At 38.8% G+C, this 19,585-nt stretch overlaps 1 protein-coding gene across 5 annotated transcripts in view; it reads right to left on the bottom strand.

Moving 5' to 3' along the window:
• SNCAIP (synuclein alpha interacting protein) overlaps positions 1-19,585 on the bottom strand; it is an 84,405-nt gene that overhangs the window by 35,455 nt on the left and 29,365 nt on the right. For all 5 annotated transcript variants that reach the window (XM_065663209.1, XM_065663207.1, XM_065663208.1 and 2 more), the window contains 2 exons: positions 14,782-14,884; positions 6,245-6,317 (listed from right to left, as the gene is read on the bottom strand). In XM_065663209.1, the coding sequence (XP_065519281.1) occupies positions 6,245-6,317; positions 14,782-14,838 (130 nt within the window). In that variant the 5' untranslated portion in view covers positions 14,839-14,884. The remainder of the gene's footprint in view (positions 1-6,244; positions 6,318-14,781; positions 14,885-19,585) is intronic.

The raw sequence follows: 19,585 nt of genomic DNA on the forward strand, positions 1-19,585 counted from the left end.
TCATCCGTACCAGTAAAGAACGGTTGTGCTGCCTGATAGTCCAGAGGTGCTAAAACATTTCCTTTAAACAAAAGAAAATAGTATCTGATGAAAACCTGTAAGCGTCAAATTTGAAAAAGTTGTTCTTCACCATATATTGTGCTCTATGCTCTCCTTGAAGGTGAGAAAAAGCAAAATGTGAATAAAGAGGCCTGAATGATTGTTTTTAGGTTTTCTATTTGTTTATTTATTTACTTATAGGTGTCCTAAAACTACTGGGGGTTAATAATAAGAAAAGGGCACAATTAGGGAGTAACTTCTCTTGCAATTTATTCACTTAATCAGATTTTATTTTAGGAATCCATATTTACCTTGAAGTTTCTAAAAAAAAAAAAAATCCTTATAACATGTTTCCAATTGGAAGCATCTGTTGACTTCAGAGCATTTTTCAACATCATCTCTGTATCTAGGGCAGAGGGAGGCAAGAGGGGGAATTATATCTGGTACAAAAGCATGTGTAGAATTACGGGGTAACTATATGAGTTTTGTCCAACCATAAGACTGCCTCATGCACAGATGAAACTTTACCCTTGTGACAGGCAGTTTCTATGATACTTAAAATCTAATGCCAAACATCAGAATACCTTTAAATTGTCCTGAGTATAATGAAAATAACAAAGAACTCAGCTTTTACTTTAGCTTTCTAAGGAAACTACCACTGAAAGTCATTGCTGGTGTGCATACAAGAGGCTGTCTCCTTGGCATATGAGTACAGTAACATTCTTTAAATGATGATGTTTTCATGAAGTTTACAGAACTGGTAACACAAATAGAAGGTAGCAAAAGGCTACAAATCACACATCACTATCATTACAAAATGAACTGAACATACTGCAGAGTGGTATTTGTAGATGTTGCTATGCGAGATCTTCATGAACCCAGAATGGCTCACATTCAAAGAGCACTGACTGCCTGAGGAAATGGCCAAACTCGTAACAGTGTATTTCTGTCGCCATCACCACGAACTCATTTAAGTTTATGCTTTGACCAGTGTTCTGTAATGACAAATGTTGCTGTTGAACAGCTGGGAAATACAACAGGCAGTGGTGCTGGCAAGCAGGAAACTGTATGTGAAGATCTGAGTCATTTGCAGATCAGCTGGCAGATAAGTCCATGTTGCTCTACTAGATCACTTTACACCCTAGACACCAGTTTAACAGGAATGAAAAAGAGCATCAATTCACTCCTGTTCTTCCACAGGGGGCAACCACTGACCTCCATTACTATGCTACATCCCTCAATGAAACTCTTGAGCCTTTTTAGCTTGCTGTCTCTGTTCCTTCTCAGGATGGTCCAGAGCAATATCTTATAGTAAACTGCATTGAAACATTGTCCAGGGGGAAAACTGTATGACTTCCTTTTATCCAAACATTCATCAGTCATCAATGACATTAACACTTCCACCTAATGACCTGACCTGCATCCAGGCTGTGCTATCTCTAAATTCTCTGCATTTCAAACTTTTTTTTCAAACTTGTGCAATCAATAACCATGGTAAAACTGAATAATGGAGAACAATGCGCTAAATGAGCTCTTGTAAGCCCAGAGACTATGGCAAGACTACCTGCTGATTTGATGACTTCATCATGCCTAATAGATCTTTCAATAGTCCATGAACCTCTGTGGTTGAATCACAGTTATATGGGTGAGAGATCAGTAGGGGCAGCCAACAAGGCTTTACCAAAAGAAAATCATGCCTGACTAATCTTAGTGACCTTCTACGTTAGAGCAACTGCATTAGTGGACAAAAGAGCTACTGATGTAAACTATCAGCTTCTGTAAGGCATTTGACACAGCCCCCAACAATATTCTTACCCCTGATGTGAACAGATAGGTTTGATGGGTGGCCATGCCCAACAGAGTTGCAGCCAACATCTCAATGTCCAAATGGAGATTAATAACAAGTGGTGTTCCTCAGTTGTTGTGTCAGGGGTTGTGTCAGGACTGGTACTGCTCAATGACTTTATTAATGACATTGACAGCATGATTGAGTGCATCCTAAGCAAATCTGCAGAAGACACCAAGTTGAGTGGTGCAGCTGGTCTCCTTGAGGGAAAGGATCCAGAAGGACGCTGTGCAGGCTTGAGGACTGGGCCCGTGTGAACCTTATGAAGTTCAACAAAGCCAAGTGCAAGGTCTTGTACCCTTACAATGAGGGTGGTGCAACAATGGAACACATTGCTCAGAGAAGCTGTAGCTGCCCCATCCCTGGCAGTGGTCAAGGCCAGGCTGGAGGGGGCTTGAAGCAACATGGTCTAGTGAAAGATGTCCTTGCCCATGGAAGGGGGGTTGAACTAGATGATCTTTGAAGGTCCATTCCAAAGCAAACCAATCTAGGATTCTACAATTACATAAATGAGAACAAACTCTGCTAGGTTGACTCCGTTGCTGCAAAGGCCAAATGCATTCAAATGATTTTCTTTTACCCAGAACTCTTACTCCTTGCTTTAAAAATTCATTTGTGGAGTTTTCTTCACTTTCCATCATCATCATTAAGGAAGCTTGCAATTTTCATTGACAACTACATATACCTATTAAATATTTTTTAAACTGCAGTATTTGACTGTATTGCTCATGTACTAGATAATCATTTAGGGGCCTGCAGTAAGTTTCAGATTCAGAGTGTTACTCTCCTGTGAAAGAAATGCTTGAGCTTCTTCCCTGTGATATGACTTCAGCACAGACTCTTGAATCAATTAAGACTTGTACTCATTCCAGGTCCATTTAGAGCACTGTGATTCTTACTTTGTATATGGACACTGAGCTGTTGTCTACACTAGGGAAACCTTTTGAAAATTCATCATGGCTATTAACGTAAATTTATCCCCAACACTGGCAGCAATATTGGGGCTTCGAGCGACAGAAGAAGGGATGTGCCTTTCATATAAACGCATAATCAAAACCAGTTCTGAATATCCATTTACTATTTTATTAATATCACTGAAATAATATTTAACAATTTTAACTGAAGGTGGCACTGTTTTACAGTTTTAATATATAAATAACTCCCAGAAATACATTTTAGGTTCTTTAATGTAAGCTCTGTCGCATGAGAATTAAAGAACCCTGCACAGGTAAGAACAGAGAAGGTTTACTCCCATTTAAGTAGAATTAGAAGCTACTCTAAAGAAGAAAGAAAGGATAAATAAGGTAAATAATAATTCATCTTTTTAAGTAACAATGCACTTTCCAGGAGATTCAAACTTTAATACAAGCCTCAGTGAACTAATAATTTTTTTTACCTAGGGCTGAGGAAGAACAATACAAAAGCTGTCACTTCTAACACAGAGAATACAGAAGAGGACAAGAAAATATCAAAATAAATAAATTGTGTGTACCATTGTCCAGACTGATCTAACGATGTGAAAGGGAAGTACTAAGTAAAGTTCTACTGAAAAATCAGAAGAGGTTATTCTGGCACAAAATGTGCAAAACAGGAAGAGGCAGGATGTGAAAACAAGGTAGAAAAGGAGCTTATATACAGGTATCACAAGTGTCACTGTGATATGCATACTAACTGTTGTGTTTTTCTGAGAAAATTCTTCAGTATCCAATCAATAAATACTGCACTGTTTCAGACATATTTACCTGTGAGGTATTTGGAGCACAACAGTGAAATTTATGCCATTTAACACTGCCTCCAGACCAAATTTTGCCTTAATTTTTCTTATAGCTAAAAAACTACAAAGAGCTTCAGACAGAAAGCATGTTCAATTTCATATTCACTGATTTATTTATTTTTCTCAAATAGGAAAGAAATCTGAATAATTTTGTGAATGACAGCTATTTTGGCAATGAATAGACTGCAGAAGGATAACTGCTGGAGATTAAAAATGAACTTCCTTTTATCAACCTGTGAATAAAGATTTAGAATAGGATGTTGTCCTCATTTGAGACATACATTTAATGACAACCAAAAGTCATCATAGCTGACAGAATATACTTCAACAACTATACGGCTCAGTGAAGCTTGTTGAACACAGACGTCTTGCACCATTTGCTCATGGGGCTTTATAAAATCTGCCCAGAAAGAAAGCAACCAATTTCATGCTTAAAAGCATAAAGGACTGATTTCTGTTTCAGTTCATCATCCTACATTAGTCAATGCTGGAAATAAATGGACAGGCTGGCTGGCTAACACTTCATTTCAGAAAAATTAGTTAGATCCATTTTTAAACTACACTCTAATTTTCTTTGAAGATGAACAACGCCCACCTTAGTGGTTAATATGCTAGCTAAGAAGATAATTCTTTTGAAGCATGATGGTACAGAAAGTAACTACCCTTAATCGTGCTTTATTGTGGGTAAACCAGGATGCGCCCTGTAGCTTTTCTCCAATCTCATGTATCTTTTACTTTGTCATCTGGGAGTACTTTGGCTCCAAAGGCCTCTAATAATTTTCCTGAGTCAGAATTCCCTAAATCCAAGGAAGAATGCAAAGGAGTCAGGACTGAGATTGTAATGACTGCATGACTTCCATACACATCTTGCAAAAGGGTGAGGAAAGAACCATATGACCTTCCCACTGGTACAGATCATTGGCCAGTGCTGTCCAATATAGGGAAGTGACAGTGCAAATTTAGGCAGGAAAACCTAAAAATGATCCATCCCCTGGCAGTGTTCAAGGCCAGGCTGGATGGAGTCTTGGGAGACATGGTCTAGTGTGAGGTGTCCCTGTCCATGGCAGGGGGGTTGAAACTAGATGATCCTAACGTCCTTTCCAACCCTATTCTATAATTCTATAATTTTATGATTCTGTGAATATGGAGGGAAGGATGGTGGAGGACAGGGGGAAGACTGCAGTAGAATGAGACATGAAACGGTAGAATGAGATGAGGGACTGTAGTGATAGGGTTAAAACTTAGGCAGGGAAAGTTTAGATTAGATATAAGCAAGAAGTTCTTTATTGTGAGGGTGGTGAGGCACGGGAACAGGTTTCCCAAAGAAGTGGTAAATGCTCCATCCCTGGTGGTATTGAAGGCTGGGTTGGACAGAGTCTTGGGTAACATGGTTTAGTGTGAGGTGTCCATGGCAGGGGGGTTGGAACTAGATGATATTAAGGTCCTTTCCAACCCTAACTATTCTATGATTCTGATTCTAAATTGAGAAGGTTGAATCAGGGGTCCTCTCCCTTTCTGCTTCTTCCTTGCATCCACCTGCAGCAGGTAATACTGCATGTGCTATCACTGCTACGACATAAGTGGGCAGTAACATGGCAAACAGGTATGTTAGAAAGAACTTTGCTTCCTTTTATTGCCAAGGGCAGTGGCACACAGTTGTGATGACCTGGCCTTTAATGACTTTGGTGGAAGAAGTAGCTCCCAGAACCTTTTGACTTACTTACACACCTTGGCATTTACAACTCTCTGAAAGGAAAGAGAGAAATAAAAGTTGCCAAAGTATAGCACAGTTCTTAAAGCTTTCTACCACCATAAATTCCAGGTCTTTCATTTCTGTTATAAAAGTGTTTGATGAAACAACATTAATAGAAGTTCAATTAAAACATCAGAAAACGCAATAAACTTTTCATAGCTCAACAAAAATGCTCCTCTCACCAATTCATTTCCGCTCCATCAAAAAGAGAAAAACAAAAGTGGATTAATCTGATTTACAGAGTGAAAACCAACACTAAACGCACTTTTTGTCAGGGGGGAGGGGGGAGGTCTCCAGCTGGTTCTCATATATATGCCATGATTCTTCATTTAGTTTACACTATTAAACTAAAAAACTCAGCTTTAATCTTAACTATTACAGTATGCCTTAGAGTATATTCTATCATGTAGCATCCTTGATACAGTTTCAGACTCTGGCAAAACATCATCCCTCAAACTGGTCATGGCCATATGGGTAGTAAATGTATCCAACATTTTTTCATTGGCGCCTACATCATTACGTCTTGTCACCAATGGTTTCTCGGGTTTTCAAGTAAATTGTTGCATATACTGTGGTTTGGAGCTGCTGAGATGAAGCCCTACATTTATCTGTATACAGCCAAATCCTTTTTTGGAACTTTTTTTCCTTCTAATGAACTAACATCTGTTGAGGGGGGGGATAAAAAAAAAAAAAAAAGTCATGTTTCCAGAAAGCTGTACAAAAATGAGAGAAAACAAAACAACAGAACACTGCCAAGAAGCTATTGTTGCCAAGTTGTACACGATACAAAGCAGCCTAGAAAACTACGTGTGGACAGAAGTGGGCATCATACCTGATCTGTCTTCATTTTGTGAATCACACCTTCTACACAATTCTGGAATGGTCTTGAGAGAAGTTACAGAATACTGTAAAAAAGGAAAAAATGTATATGAAGTAATTAATTTAAAAAGATAAAAAGTAATGTGCTCACAGCCTATACCTACCAACCCAGGGGTACCTCCAACAGACCTATGGTCTCAGGCTGCACAAGAAAAGTATATGACAACTGCTTTTGTGTACCACCTTGAGGGATGTCAAACAGACTCGTAAAGCTACAGCAAAGTGTTTCCCCACCTCAATTTTCTCCTTCCTGCAGATCACCATTATTCAAATCACAAACACATTTTGTATCTCCATCCTTTCCATGGGATGCAAGATACCTCAAAGATGAGAATAGATCTAGGCTTTACAGTAAACATCAAGCTTTCTCAAATCAATATGTAGAAATAATGCAGGATATTTGTACTTGTAAAGTATTATATTAGACAATATTTTGTATTTGTAGAGATCTGATTTCAGAGGGGTATCCATGTACATACACATATTAGATGACAGGCTCATTTCTCTAACCTAGGCTTTATTAAAACACACTTGCATTATTACTTTGATGTGACTGATAGTAATCAGTATATTATTCTCTGAATTCATCATTAAAAATAAAAAAAAAATGGGAATGATGTATGTATCTTACTAAGGAGAAATCTTTTTCTTATAAACTTGTGGAATATTCTTGGTAAGACACATGATCCAGTGTTATAAAGCTACGCTTTCTGACATACAGAAATTAAGTTACTTAATAGCAAGCCTTCCTTAATCAAATGCTTAAATGTTACAGGATTCTTCACTTAAAGAAATGAAAATCATTATGCCTGTGAAAGATCAACGGCTTTGCTCATATTCAAAAAAAACCCTATTAAAACCAGTATTTTGGAATCTAAAACACAAAACTGCATTTACGGTTAGCACAACTGAAATTTTTTAAGGAATATATAAACACCATATGTTTTCAAAGAAACAGATATTTTTAGCTAGTGTGCTATTGACCAACAAAGCAAAACAACTACGTATAAAACCACATAAGCTTTCCATACAAAAATTAAATGACCATACATTTTCCTGCTTTTTGCTGACAGTTCGTCATTCTGAGTTTGATGTGCTTCTAATCACAATTGGCAATCTACTTCAAAACAAGCTGAAGTTAACCTCCTGTGACTAAATGCAGAAGTAATTTACTTCTCCAGCACAAGTTTAAGACTGTTGCTCAATCAATTGTAGTTACTTTATTAAGCCTCAAAAACCTCCCATGCCTTACTTTTTCCCTTGTTGGCCTGCTTCAAGGATGCATTGAGAAAGCTTAACTACAACAAGAATCTTTCCTAAGTATTCCCAAGATCAAAACTAAACTTATTAATTAAAATGGGTAGCAGCACACCACAGAACTATCCACTGATTTGAATCCCATTAAATAAGAGGTAGTCTCATAAGGCTGTGGCTGCAGGATGCTACAGCCTAAAGCAACAAAGAGCATGAGAACAAAGACAGTGAGAAAGATGCTACTAAATACAAATTAATACGAGTTAAACGTACACATGCACAAACACCATGTGCTGTGCTTCACTTCGGTTATTGTTTAATAATGATTGAGCTTTAAGCTACACATCTTGCTATTTCACCGCAAAGACTCAGAAGGCAATGTTGAACTAGTCTAGTAAGACTCTTAAGAGAATCCAAGAAACATGTCTCCAAGGAATATGGTAGCTTCATGAGACCAGCTGGTGCAGTTTAAACTATTACACAGTTTGTAATTCAATTAGAATGAGGCCTTTTGTATTCCATTGCTATGTGTTTTGTCAGGCAACCTCAAAAACAGAAAGCCATTTTTCTCTTTGTCTTTTTTGCTGTTCCTTCCTGGAAGAACAGATTTTCTTTCTGTTTCGACACTGCACTAAAATGTATCCAGTTACCACCTCCGACCACCAAAAAATCTATTAAATGTTATAAATTTCATTATGCATTTTAATCATATTGGTTTGATTTCATTAACAGATTTCCTCCCACTCACCTCTGTCCTTCAGTGCATTTAGATTTCTGCCATCTGTATTTTGTGGTCAAGATGTGGGGAACTGGCTTTTGAGGCAGGAAGTAAGTAAAATTGCTCTTTAAAGTGGACCTTTCCCAACCATAAGCACGATCCATTGCCAGCTCTTCCCTCTAGAACTACTTTGTCTCATACACTTATTTCCAGCTCTGATAATTAGTACTATTTGTTAGCTTTTCTTCAACAAAAAATTTCAAGGTTATCGGAGGTATTGCAGAGGGACTGCAAAGGGATTGAGATTGCAACCCTTCCCTGGAACAGAATTTTAGACTTAATGCTTATTCAGTGGCATTTAAAATAGATTATTTCCACTCTTCATTTATTAATTTTGAATTGCTCTACATACAAAATTAAATGCCTTCTCTTACATTTCACCATTAGAATAACCAAGTCACCCAGACCCAAGGGCCATGCCCAAAAGCGTGACAATGTGACAGCTAAGCACATCAAGCCGCTTCCTTAGTCAATGCTTACTGTGATCTTTTGTATTTAATCAAAGTGTGTTGTGGTTGATAGCTAAATTCAGTAACAAATTTAAAAGCTTCTTCCCTGGGTTCTTCCCAGGATAATGAATGTTCGAGGTTTGGGTTGTTTTTCTACGTCCAACCTGAAATAGTGAATTTCAGTAAACCCCTTAAGATCCTTGTAAGATGGAAGAACAGGATCAACAGCAAGCAAAAGATGAGAGACAGTAATAAGCATTCCATGCAAATGCAAGATATTCCCAATTTTCTTCAACTGATACTATGAATTCAGGGAAGAGATTCAGAGCAGCCCTGCAGAGAAGGACCTGGGAGTGTTGGTTGATGAGAAAATGAACATAAGCTGGCTTCAGTGTGCGCTTGTAGCCCAGAAAGCCAACCGTATCCTGGGATGCAACAAAAGGAGCGTGACCAGCAGGTCAAAGGAGGTGATCCTGCCCCTCTACTCTGCTCTTGTGAGACCTCACCTGGAGTATTGTGTGCAGTTCTGGTGTCCTCAACATAAAAAGGACATGGAACTGTTGGAACAAATCCAGAGGAGGGCCCCGAGGATGATCAGGGGACTGGAGCACCTCCCGTATGAAGACAGACTGAGAAAGTTGGGGCTGTTCAGCCTGGAGAAGAGAAGGCTGCGTGGAGACCTCAAAGCAGCCTTCCAGTATCTGAAGGGGGCCTATAGGGATGCTGGGGAGGGACTATTCACTAGGGACTGTAGTGATAGGACAAGGGGTAATGGGTTAAAACTTAAACAGGGGAAGTTTAGATTGGATATAAGGAAGAAATTCTTTACTGTTAGGGTGGTGAGGCACTGGAATGGGTTGCCCAGGAAAGTTGTGAATGCTCCATCCCTGGCGGTGTTCAAGGCCAGGTTGGACAGAGCCTTTGGTGAGATGGTTTAAGGTGAGGTGTCCCTGCCCATGACAGGGGGGTTGGAACTAGATGATCTTAAGGTCCTTTCCAACCCTAACTATTCTATGATTCTATGAAAATGGAACCTCCCTTGTACAAAATATTTGCACTACAGAATTTGAATTAATGCAAATGTTAAACCTTTTCAGTTTCTAAAATTTTAATGAAACGAATTTTAAAAAAGACACATGCAAAAAAAAAAAAAAACCCTTTAATCTCTAGAAAAGCTGTTTTGTGCTGTGCCACTTAAATGCCATTTGCAGATTCACCTGCGTCTGAGAAGTATCAGAAAGAAGAAACACTGCATCATGAATAGTAGCATAGTAATGTATATACAAAATAGTTTAAAGATGCAAATTAAAAAGCAAAAGTTATTTCTTAACATTCTATTATGGAGAATATCTTTAATGTCTCCTGAAATAGAGATATTAAGGAAAAAAAAAAGAAGGGGGGGGGGCAAAGTTGGACACGGAATGTAATTCTTAGACCACCTCATCAGAACCATGACAACCCCAAAACACTAAGGACCATATCCTGCTCCAACTGAAGTCAGTATCAAAACTCAACAAATTCACCTCCACTGAATCAAGACAACAGTGACCGCTCTTATATGCACAGCTCTTTGTTTCCGTGTAGATGGAGACAACAGACATCTCCTTCATTACAGCTAATTTGTTTCCAAGTATTGTTATTACTGTAAGCCATTTAAATCCCATTTCAATTTATTTGCTATAGTGGAAAACAATTTCATTAATATTTAAATCCCATTAAATTAATACCTTTATAATACAGTTGATGATTTAATAATTTATAACTGTACAATGCCACCCTTTTTCCTAGACATTTATTTGGGAATAGCAAGCTACACTGAGAACAAGTAAAGCAACAATACTTGGCCTGAAGTAGTCCTTTTCCCAATAATAGTGTCAATTTAAGTGGCTCCAGAGCAAAAAAGTGGGGAAAGAGATTAGGCTGGCACAGTTCATGCGAGAAATGACTCCACAAAATAAACTTCTCACTTAAGGTCTGTGATCAGTATCTTTGGATCACTGGTTATTTGCACTGTGTATTGTCTATAGCATCTTATGCAGACACTTTGTATGTCATCCTTCCCTTTAGTTTTAAAGGATACCTATACAGACACTACTAACACTGTTAAAGGTACAAAATTTCTGCCTGAATCTATCACATTCTATGAGCATTTTAGTGGCCTTCTGTATTTTGTTTCATTCTGAAAAGGGAGAGAGTAAAAAAAAAACAACAAAACCCAGACAAAAGATAATTATCAATTAGTTCATCAGCTGCATAGGAAATAAATCAATCTGCTGCAGTTAGTGAGACTGTGCCTGCACAGCTATGTAGGACCCTCCCTGCTCAGCCCTGGTAGCTGAGCGGGCAAAGTCTGGCTGTGTGTTGCTTGTACACCTGTAAAAGCCTGAGGGGTGACCCAGCTCCTTCCACTGTCAAGGAAGTATGACAGCACGCTCAGGAGGTGCCCTGTGCCGAGTACATGGAAGGCCAGATCATAAGCCATACTCCTGCCCATACATACTTCACATCTGCCCTGTGAGACAAAGGTTAACATGAAGAAGTTTTCAAGCTGTTTCAAAATACGTAAAAAAATCAGTAGCTGCTTCATTATGTCTGAATTAACTTACTGTGCTCACATTTCGCAAGCTTTCAGATCAGGCCCAATCCCACACTGGCACCACTGAGCCAGGCTTTTATTCATGCAGAGCTATTTGAATGATCAGAACAATAATATACACACTCAGTCCCAAACAGTTTATAAATAACTAGCACCAGGAGCTCTGATTATGACCAGGGCATTTGGCATTATTTCAGTAAATGAAGAAATAAAATAGTTTGAATTTGCACAATCTGCCAGTGCAATAGAATTTTAACTAAATTATTAGGAGACCTTCAGGTAACCTTAACAATAGCGTACAACTTTTAGGCAGGAATAAATTTAAGGGAAAAAGCAGGAAGTTCTAAACTTTTAATAGTGTATCTACCATTTATTGCAACTTATATGTTGCAATTTTTTTTCTTCCTTTCTGTGAGTAGCTATTCATGAAGAAATAAATGAAAATATACAGCTTGGTTGCTTAATGTCATTGCTTCATTGCAGACAGAATGTTATTTTTGTTTAATGTAAACAGGACTCCCAGAAACCTATTCTGCTGTGTCAACCACAGTCAAATATACTGTGGACATTGGAATAGTACCATCTTAGTTTCCAAATAAGCATTGCATTTGCATTTCAGGGCCCTGAGAGAGTTGGTAGGGGTGGTTGCTGAGACATTCTCAATCATATATTGAAAAGTCATGGCAGCGAGGTCAAGTCTCCAGTGACTGGAGAAAAGTGAGTATCACATCAATTTTTAACAAGGGTAAAGAGGAGGACCTGGGAACTACAAACCAGTCATCCTCAGCTCAGTGCCCAGTAAGACCACGACAAGTGATTAGAGACAGCCAACATGGCTCCACAAATGGCAAATCATTCCTGACAAATCTTGTGATCTTCTGTGATGGAGTGACAACAGCTACAGATGTCATCTACCTCAACTTATGTAAGGCCTTTCACTTGGCTCTACACAACATCCTTGCCTCTAATTTGGAGAGGTATGGGATTGATGGATGGATGGTTAGAGGGATAAGAAATTGGCCATGCCCAATGAGCTATAGTCAACAACTTAATCTCCAAGAGGAAACCAGTAATGGGTGGTGTCCCTTTAGGATGCATATTGCAACTAATACTATCTAATATCTTGATCAATGACACAGTAGGATTGAATGCATCCTCAGAAAGTCTCCATGCAACACAAAGATGAGTCGTGCAGTTGATTCGCTTCAGAGAAGGGATGCCATCCAGAGGGACATTAACATGCTTGAGAAGCAGGCCCATGCAAACTTCATGATGTTCAACGAGGTCATGATTCTGCTCCTGAGTCAGGGCAATCCCCAGTATCAGTACAGACTGGGGGATGAAGGGATAGAGAGCAGAAAAGAGAACCTGAGGATACTGGTGGATAAAAATTTGGACATAAGCCAGCAATGTGCACCTGCAGACCAGAAAGTCAACAGTACTTGGGCTACACAGCATCCTCCCCCTCGACTCTGCTCTCATGAGACCCCACCTGGAGTATGGCACCCAGCTCTGGGGCCCCCAGTACAAGGAAGACACAGACCTGTTGGAGTGGGTCAAGAGCAGGGCCATGAAAATGGTCCAAAGGATGGAACACCTCTCTGCATCTATAATATCGGAGAAATGTACAGTTTCATTTTCTAATGCACAAATGCATTAGACATTTGAAGAAAAAAAAAAAAAAGTAACAAGCCCATTTACATATCTATTTTCCTTTTAAAACAATTTTCCGTCTATTTTTTATGTCATTTTGGTCATTTTGGCTGGAATGTTCTACAAGGGTCTGGACTATAAACAAATGGCTTTCTAATTCAGGTACATTTATAAGTGCATCTTTTTAACAGCCTTCTTGCTGCCATTATTTTTAGTCAATACTGTACTGCACTGGATTAGAACCAGACGGCTAACAGGAACAATATAAATTGCTAACACTGATGCTATGCAGCTGCTCCATCCACAGCAGGCTAATGATAAAATGTGAAGGTCAGGTATCTCTAAATTATATACAGTGAGATATGAGTAGAGCACTAGCACAACCATGAATTCTCTTGTTAATCCGGATTTTTGCAACAAATCCTTTGTTCTCCTACCTGCTAAAGCAAGGAGTAAAACTGCTACCTCTATAATTTGTGCTGGTTTTTCATTCAAGGATCAGTGTCCAGTGAAAGAACAGCCTATTAGAGCAGGCAGCCTGAGCTATTCAGTGGAAAAATGAGTAACCTAACCCACCAGTATGCAGCAACAGCCACAATGGGAGAGACATGGAGAGGTTACATCTATTATGTTTTACAGTTTTACAAAACTGAGTATAGAAACAGATAGCAGGACATGATCTAGCATATAGGTGCAATAAGAAGAAAGTTGCCCAGCATAAAGTATTCACTTAAGATTGGCTCATTGTCTTGTAATATTCTGGACATTCGCCATACTCCTTTTTAATAAAAATTCAACATTACAATAGGTTAAAAAAACCCCAATCCTCTCCAAAAGGAATCTGTCTGTGAATAAAGCATCTGGAATGTTTTAAAATGAATCAAGAGTCCCAAATGCTAAAGGAAAACCAGGCCCTTAATTTAACTTCTTTTTTTTTTAAAGTATAAAATTATGAAAATGTGGAAGAAAGTGATGGAACACTTTCTTTGATCTGAAAACTGAATTAATAAATTATCTTCTAGTGGATTTAAATTATGTATTCAAGTCCATTGTTAAATTGACATTAAAAGTATTATCAACTCTATTCTACAAAACGGAGAAATGCTAGCAGTAGGAGCATTATCATAATAGAATATACTGTTATCACTGCTTCCTGTAAGAATCACTAACAATGAAGGTGAACAGCATTTTTGCTTGCAGTTAGAGCTGCAGTTGTTTTAATTGTGACACTAAGGATCAGTGTTACCTATGAATCCCTGGAAGTCTTTCTGCCGCTTTCTTTACCATATTATAGGTACACATATCACACCTGTTGATAAAATCTTGTTATATTTGGAAATGGTTACTGGAGGAAAAGGCAGAGCGACAACTGATTTGGAAAAGGAACAATTCAGAAGTGAGAGAGGCAGGAGGTTTTTATAACTTAAATACATTCAGTTAAAAACAAGGTAAACATCATTTTGTGGTCTAAGGCTAGCATCAGAGTGCATACAACTCATATGAGACAGCAGAGTAGACAAGCAACCCAGAAATATAACTCTCTTATGAATTTGATTTACAAGCAATTTTTAGAACCTGGAGGACAGGAATCAAGATTTCCTTTAAAAACCACATTATTTTATTCTAAATTCAATTTATTTAAACATTGTTACATGAGAAGTAAAACGGAGTATGGCTTCCAATAATAGTGTGGTTTGTTATATCAGGATTGAGATATCTAATATCTCAACTTGAACAAATAAAGTAAGACTTGTACTTACCGATATATCATCACTAAAATCTATTTCATCCAAATCAAGGTATTCAGGGGCTTCCATTATTCTTCTATGGACATTTTGGGTGAGTCAGCATAGTTGTAAAGACCTAATTAAGAAAAAAAGAAATTGATTGAAGATGAAGATTGATTTGGCTCTACTGAAGAGCCAAAAATCACACGGAAATGGTTTAATATAGTTTCTAAATTACTGAAAACATTTAACTTGTATAGTCAAGTCTTTCATAATTTAATACTAAAAGCTAAATGCAATTTGCCATCTCTACTCTGCATATCATGAAGAAGCCTTTTTAAAATTTAAGGGAGAATAATATCTGAACTGGAAGCCAAAAAATACTTGATTCAGCATCACTCAGTCCTTCCATAAGTTCAGTATAGGTGTAAAGACCTAAGCTGTTGAGCATCCTCATAAACCCTGCAATCATAACTATGTTAAGAATATATCTTCCTTAAGGATGCTATTATTTTATTGGCCTGAACACAGCAACTTCTGTTACTATAGTTCTCCTCTGCCCAAGAAGGTAGGGAAGAATTGAGAATCATGCTGTGCACAGAAAACAAAATCCTATCACACCTTATCTCCACTTATGAGCAATCTAACACATAATGCAGTCCGTGTTTTACATATGGGAGATTTATCTCTCCTCAGGCTGCAAGTGCGCTTCTCCCAGAAGAGTAACCACGGCAAAAATATAATTACATCAATGTGAACTTATTATCTGTGGCCTTAACCATTTCCTTACATCAAGGCAGAAAGAAAACTCTTTTGCAAAGCAAGAAATCTGGATGGAAAGGCAATATGTAATTCTGAATGTATTGGAGCTTAAACAATCAAAAGACCAAAGACAATAAAACCCTCATTACTTTCTTAATCCTAACTAGAATGAAGGTGTGCATTATCATTTATCACTACAAACAAGTACAACAGAACTGCACAAGGAAGCTATTTTAAAGGAAGCTGAAAAATAGAATCACTGCATTTTTAAATAATGTGAGGCACTGCGTAAGTGTCAAGTATTATTATGAAAGCAAATTAAAACCTTCTAGCACTTTCACATAACAAAAGGAAACGCCTGAAGGAAAAAAAAAAAAATACAAGCCCAGTTTATTCATTTGACAAGTGCCAAGAAATATGTTCCTGAATAATGAAGTCAGCTGCGTAGGTCACAATAAAAACACTGTGTGAAACATTCATATGCAGTTAAGAATGCCCTAGGAAAAGGGAAGAAAATGCTTTTCTGCAGATGCTACTGGCAAAAAAAACCTCAGTTAATGTCCTTCATAACACCATACTAATGGAGAAAGACAATCTTAAGACACCTGTTCTTGAAAAGTTATTAGAAGAACCAAGAGGCAAACTTAACAGTTTTAAGCTGAAAGAGATGGAAAAAGCAAATTCTTATTTCTTCTTATTTCTCAGAAAGTTACTGAAAGTAAAGTACTATTCAGCATCATTTTCTTTCTAAATGAATGCGCTCCTTTTGGCTAGGATAGAGTTAATTTTCTTCATTGTAGCTTGTATGGGGCTATATTTTAGATCTACGCTGGAAGCACTGTTGATAACACAGGGACCTTTTCACTACTGATGAGTAGTGCTTACACACTGCCTCTCAGCCCACCCCACCAGCAAGAAGGCTGCAGATGCACAAGAAGCTGGGAGGGGACACAGGCAGGACAGCTGACACCAACTGACCCAGGGGATACCACACACCTTATAGTGTCATGAGCAGCATATGAAGCCAGGAGAAGAAGAAGGAAGGCGGGATATTCAGAATGATGGTGTTTATCTTCCCAAGTCACCACTACATGTGAGGGAGAGCTGCTGTCCTGGAGATGGCTGAACACCTGCCTGCCCATGGGAAGTGGTGAATGAATTCCTGGTTTTGCTCTGATGTGTGCACGGCTTTTGCTTCACTTACTGACCCATGAGTTTTCTCACTTGTACCCTTTCGATTCTCTCCCCCATTCCACTGAGGGGAAGTCAACAAGCAGCTCTAAGGGGTTTAGTTGCCGTATGGGCTTAAACAATGACAAAGTAAAAAAGGCGGGGGGGGGGGGGGGGGGGGGGAAGGGGAGAAAAGAAGGATGGAAAACGGGGAAAGTATGTATTTTCTTTAATGTATTAAGGTATTTGTGTTCTTTGCAAAAAGAGAAGGAACACCTTGGGAGGAGAAACTGGGGAGGAAGGCAGCATCTAAGAACCACCTCAGCTACCTGTTACCGGCTCTTATTGAGCCTGTTAAGACTTGAGTGAAGCAGTGAGAAATGAGATGGATACGAAAAGATAAAAACAGTATAAAGCCCTCAGTTAGCTCAATATGACGAAATAGAAGTGGCTAGAATGTGAAACTAGTCAGAAGCACAATTCCTAAACGCTAAGTTTATTCTTAAAGGGAACCACTAAAATCAGTCAAAATCCCTGCAATGAGAGGAATTAGCTGTTGTGAAAAGGCATAACATATTCAAGTCTACAGGTTCTTTTCCACATTAAAGATTTTGCTTTCTTAACAGAAACATAGAATTCAGCATTTTTTAAGGTTCATGCTTTAACATGTTGCATTTGGTTGACATTAAATCTTACTTGTGGCAAAGTGCACTGCCACTTTATTGGGTTTGCATAGCAACTTTTTGGTAACAGGGTATTACAGGGGTGGTTCTGTGAAAAGACAGCAGAAGCTTCCCCTGTGTCAATCTCAACTGACTCCAAGACCATCCCGGTACTGGCCAAAGCTGAACCCACCAGTGACAGCAGTAGTGCCTCTCTGATAACATGTTATCCCAGAAGAAGGGGAAAAAACCCTGCAGCTGGGAGAGAAGAGTGAGAATATGTGACAGCAACAGCCCTGTAGACAGGAGATGGAGACGATGCTCCAGGCACTGGACCAGAGGTTCCCCTACAGCCAGTGGTGCAGCCCATGATGAAGCAGCTGTGCCCCTGCAGCCCATGGAAGTCCATGCTGGAAAAGATTCCACCTGCAGCTGATGGAGGACCCCACACTGGTGCAGGGAATGCCTGAAGGAGGCTGTGATCCCATGGGAAGCCTATGCTGGAGCAGGGTCCTGGCGGGAGCTGTGGCCACATGGAGAGAGGAGCCCACACTGGAGCAGGTTTGCTGCAGGACGTGTGACCTCACAGGGACCCACATTGGAGCAGCCTGTTCCTGAAGGATGCACACCATGGAAGAGACCCATGCTGGAGCAGGGGAAGAGTGTGAGGTGGAAGGAGTGGTAGAGATGACGTATAATGAGCTAAATACAACCCCTATACCCTATCCCTCTCAGCTGCTGAGGGAGGACACCGCCCAGGACCGAAGCTGAATGAGGGGTGTGGGGAAGGTGTTTTAGGTCTCATGTATGTTTCTCACTATCCTGCTCTAACTGGCAACAAATGAAATTAATTTACCCCAAGTTGAGTCTGCTTTGCCTGTCTTGATCTCAGCTCAGGAACCTTTTAATCTTATCTTCTCCTCTTGTCCTGTTGGGCATCTGACAGTCAAGCAAAATCAACTTATCACAGAATCCCTCCACAGAGGTAAAGATGACCTGTCAGTTTATCACAAGTACCTGCTCAAACCAAGTAATTAAGCTGGTTTCACGAGCAAGGTAAGTGCCAACTCTGTATGTACTGTCCTACCCAAATTACAGGATTGTAGAATCTACTCAGTATTATTCCATAAATTGACACACGTGTGAAGTATGAATGAGAATTAAAATATAAAAGCTTAGAGGTTAAAGACATAAATAGACTATATCACATGCAAAGAACCTAAAACCAAACCACAGCTTCACTGAGTTTCAGTTTCTCACTGGAATTAAATGGATTAAAAAACTCATCAGTATGTTTAAAAATCAATGAAAGAGATAAATAAAGCTACTCTAAGCATGCCACACAATAAGCCAGAATCAAGAAGTGACATAAAATTTTTATTTTGCAGTTAAAACTGATATATTCAAGTTAAAACAAAAAAAAAAACAAACCAAAAAATAAACCTGCATAGAGAACTATTATTCCTCATTACCACATATCTCAAGGTTTTAGAACAGAAAGATCTCAACCTTTCAAACTTCTTATTTAGTTCTAAATTGCAAGAAGCCATTAAGAAAAAAAAAAAACACAAAAAGCCCACCAAAAAGCCCCAAACAAACAAAAAAAAACCCCCAAAAAACCCCCCACCAATAAAACCCCCGCTGCATCCATCCATGGCTGACAAAAGGACTACATTTTACCTAAAGGTGTACAAAACATCACTGCCCCAAAATGTTATCTTCCTTCTTCTCAAAACATAAAGACTATGAAACACACAAAGGCTGAAGAGAAAACTGGTAACCAAAACAAACGTATTTTCTCTATGGAAAACTTATCTTTCTGAAAATAGTGTTCAGTTATATGTAAAGAAAGGGCAAGAGACTTATGCATTTTGTTTGCTGTAAGATTTTAATTTTTTATTTGATGAAGTAAAACTGCACAGCAACTCAGGACAAACACTATGACCAAATATGATTTCCCATGAGTATACTTGGAGTCTAATTCAAGAGGTGCACTTTTTTGATACAATTCAACATAGTAGAACTACACCATATATAATGCAAACCACATGGTAAGCACAGTGCTCAGAGTTGTGACTATTTTGAGACCAATGCTGGCTGAATCCAGCATATCACCAGAAGTATAAACAATCTGAACACCATTCACTAGCAGATCATAAGCACAACTGGTCAAATTCAAGGTAAAAATAAGTGCAATCAAAATTGCAACTGCCAGCAAAGAATGACATGAGATGAATAATGTA

The sequence above is a fragment of the Lathamus discolor genome, chromosome Z (assembly GCF_037157495.1).
Source record: "Lathamus discolor isolate bLatDis1 chromosome Z, bLatDis1.hap1, whole genome shotgun sequence".
NCBI classification, from domain to species: domain Eukaryota; kingdom Metazoa; phylum Chordata; class Aves; order Psittaciformes; family Psittacidae; genus Lathamus; species Lathamus discolor.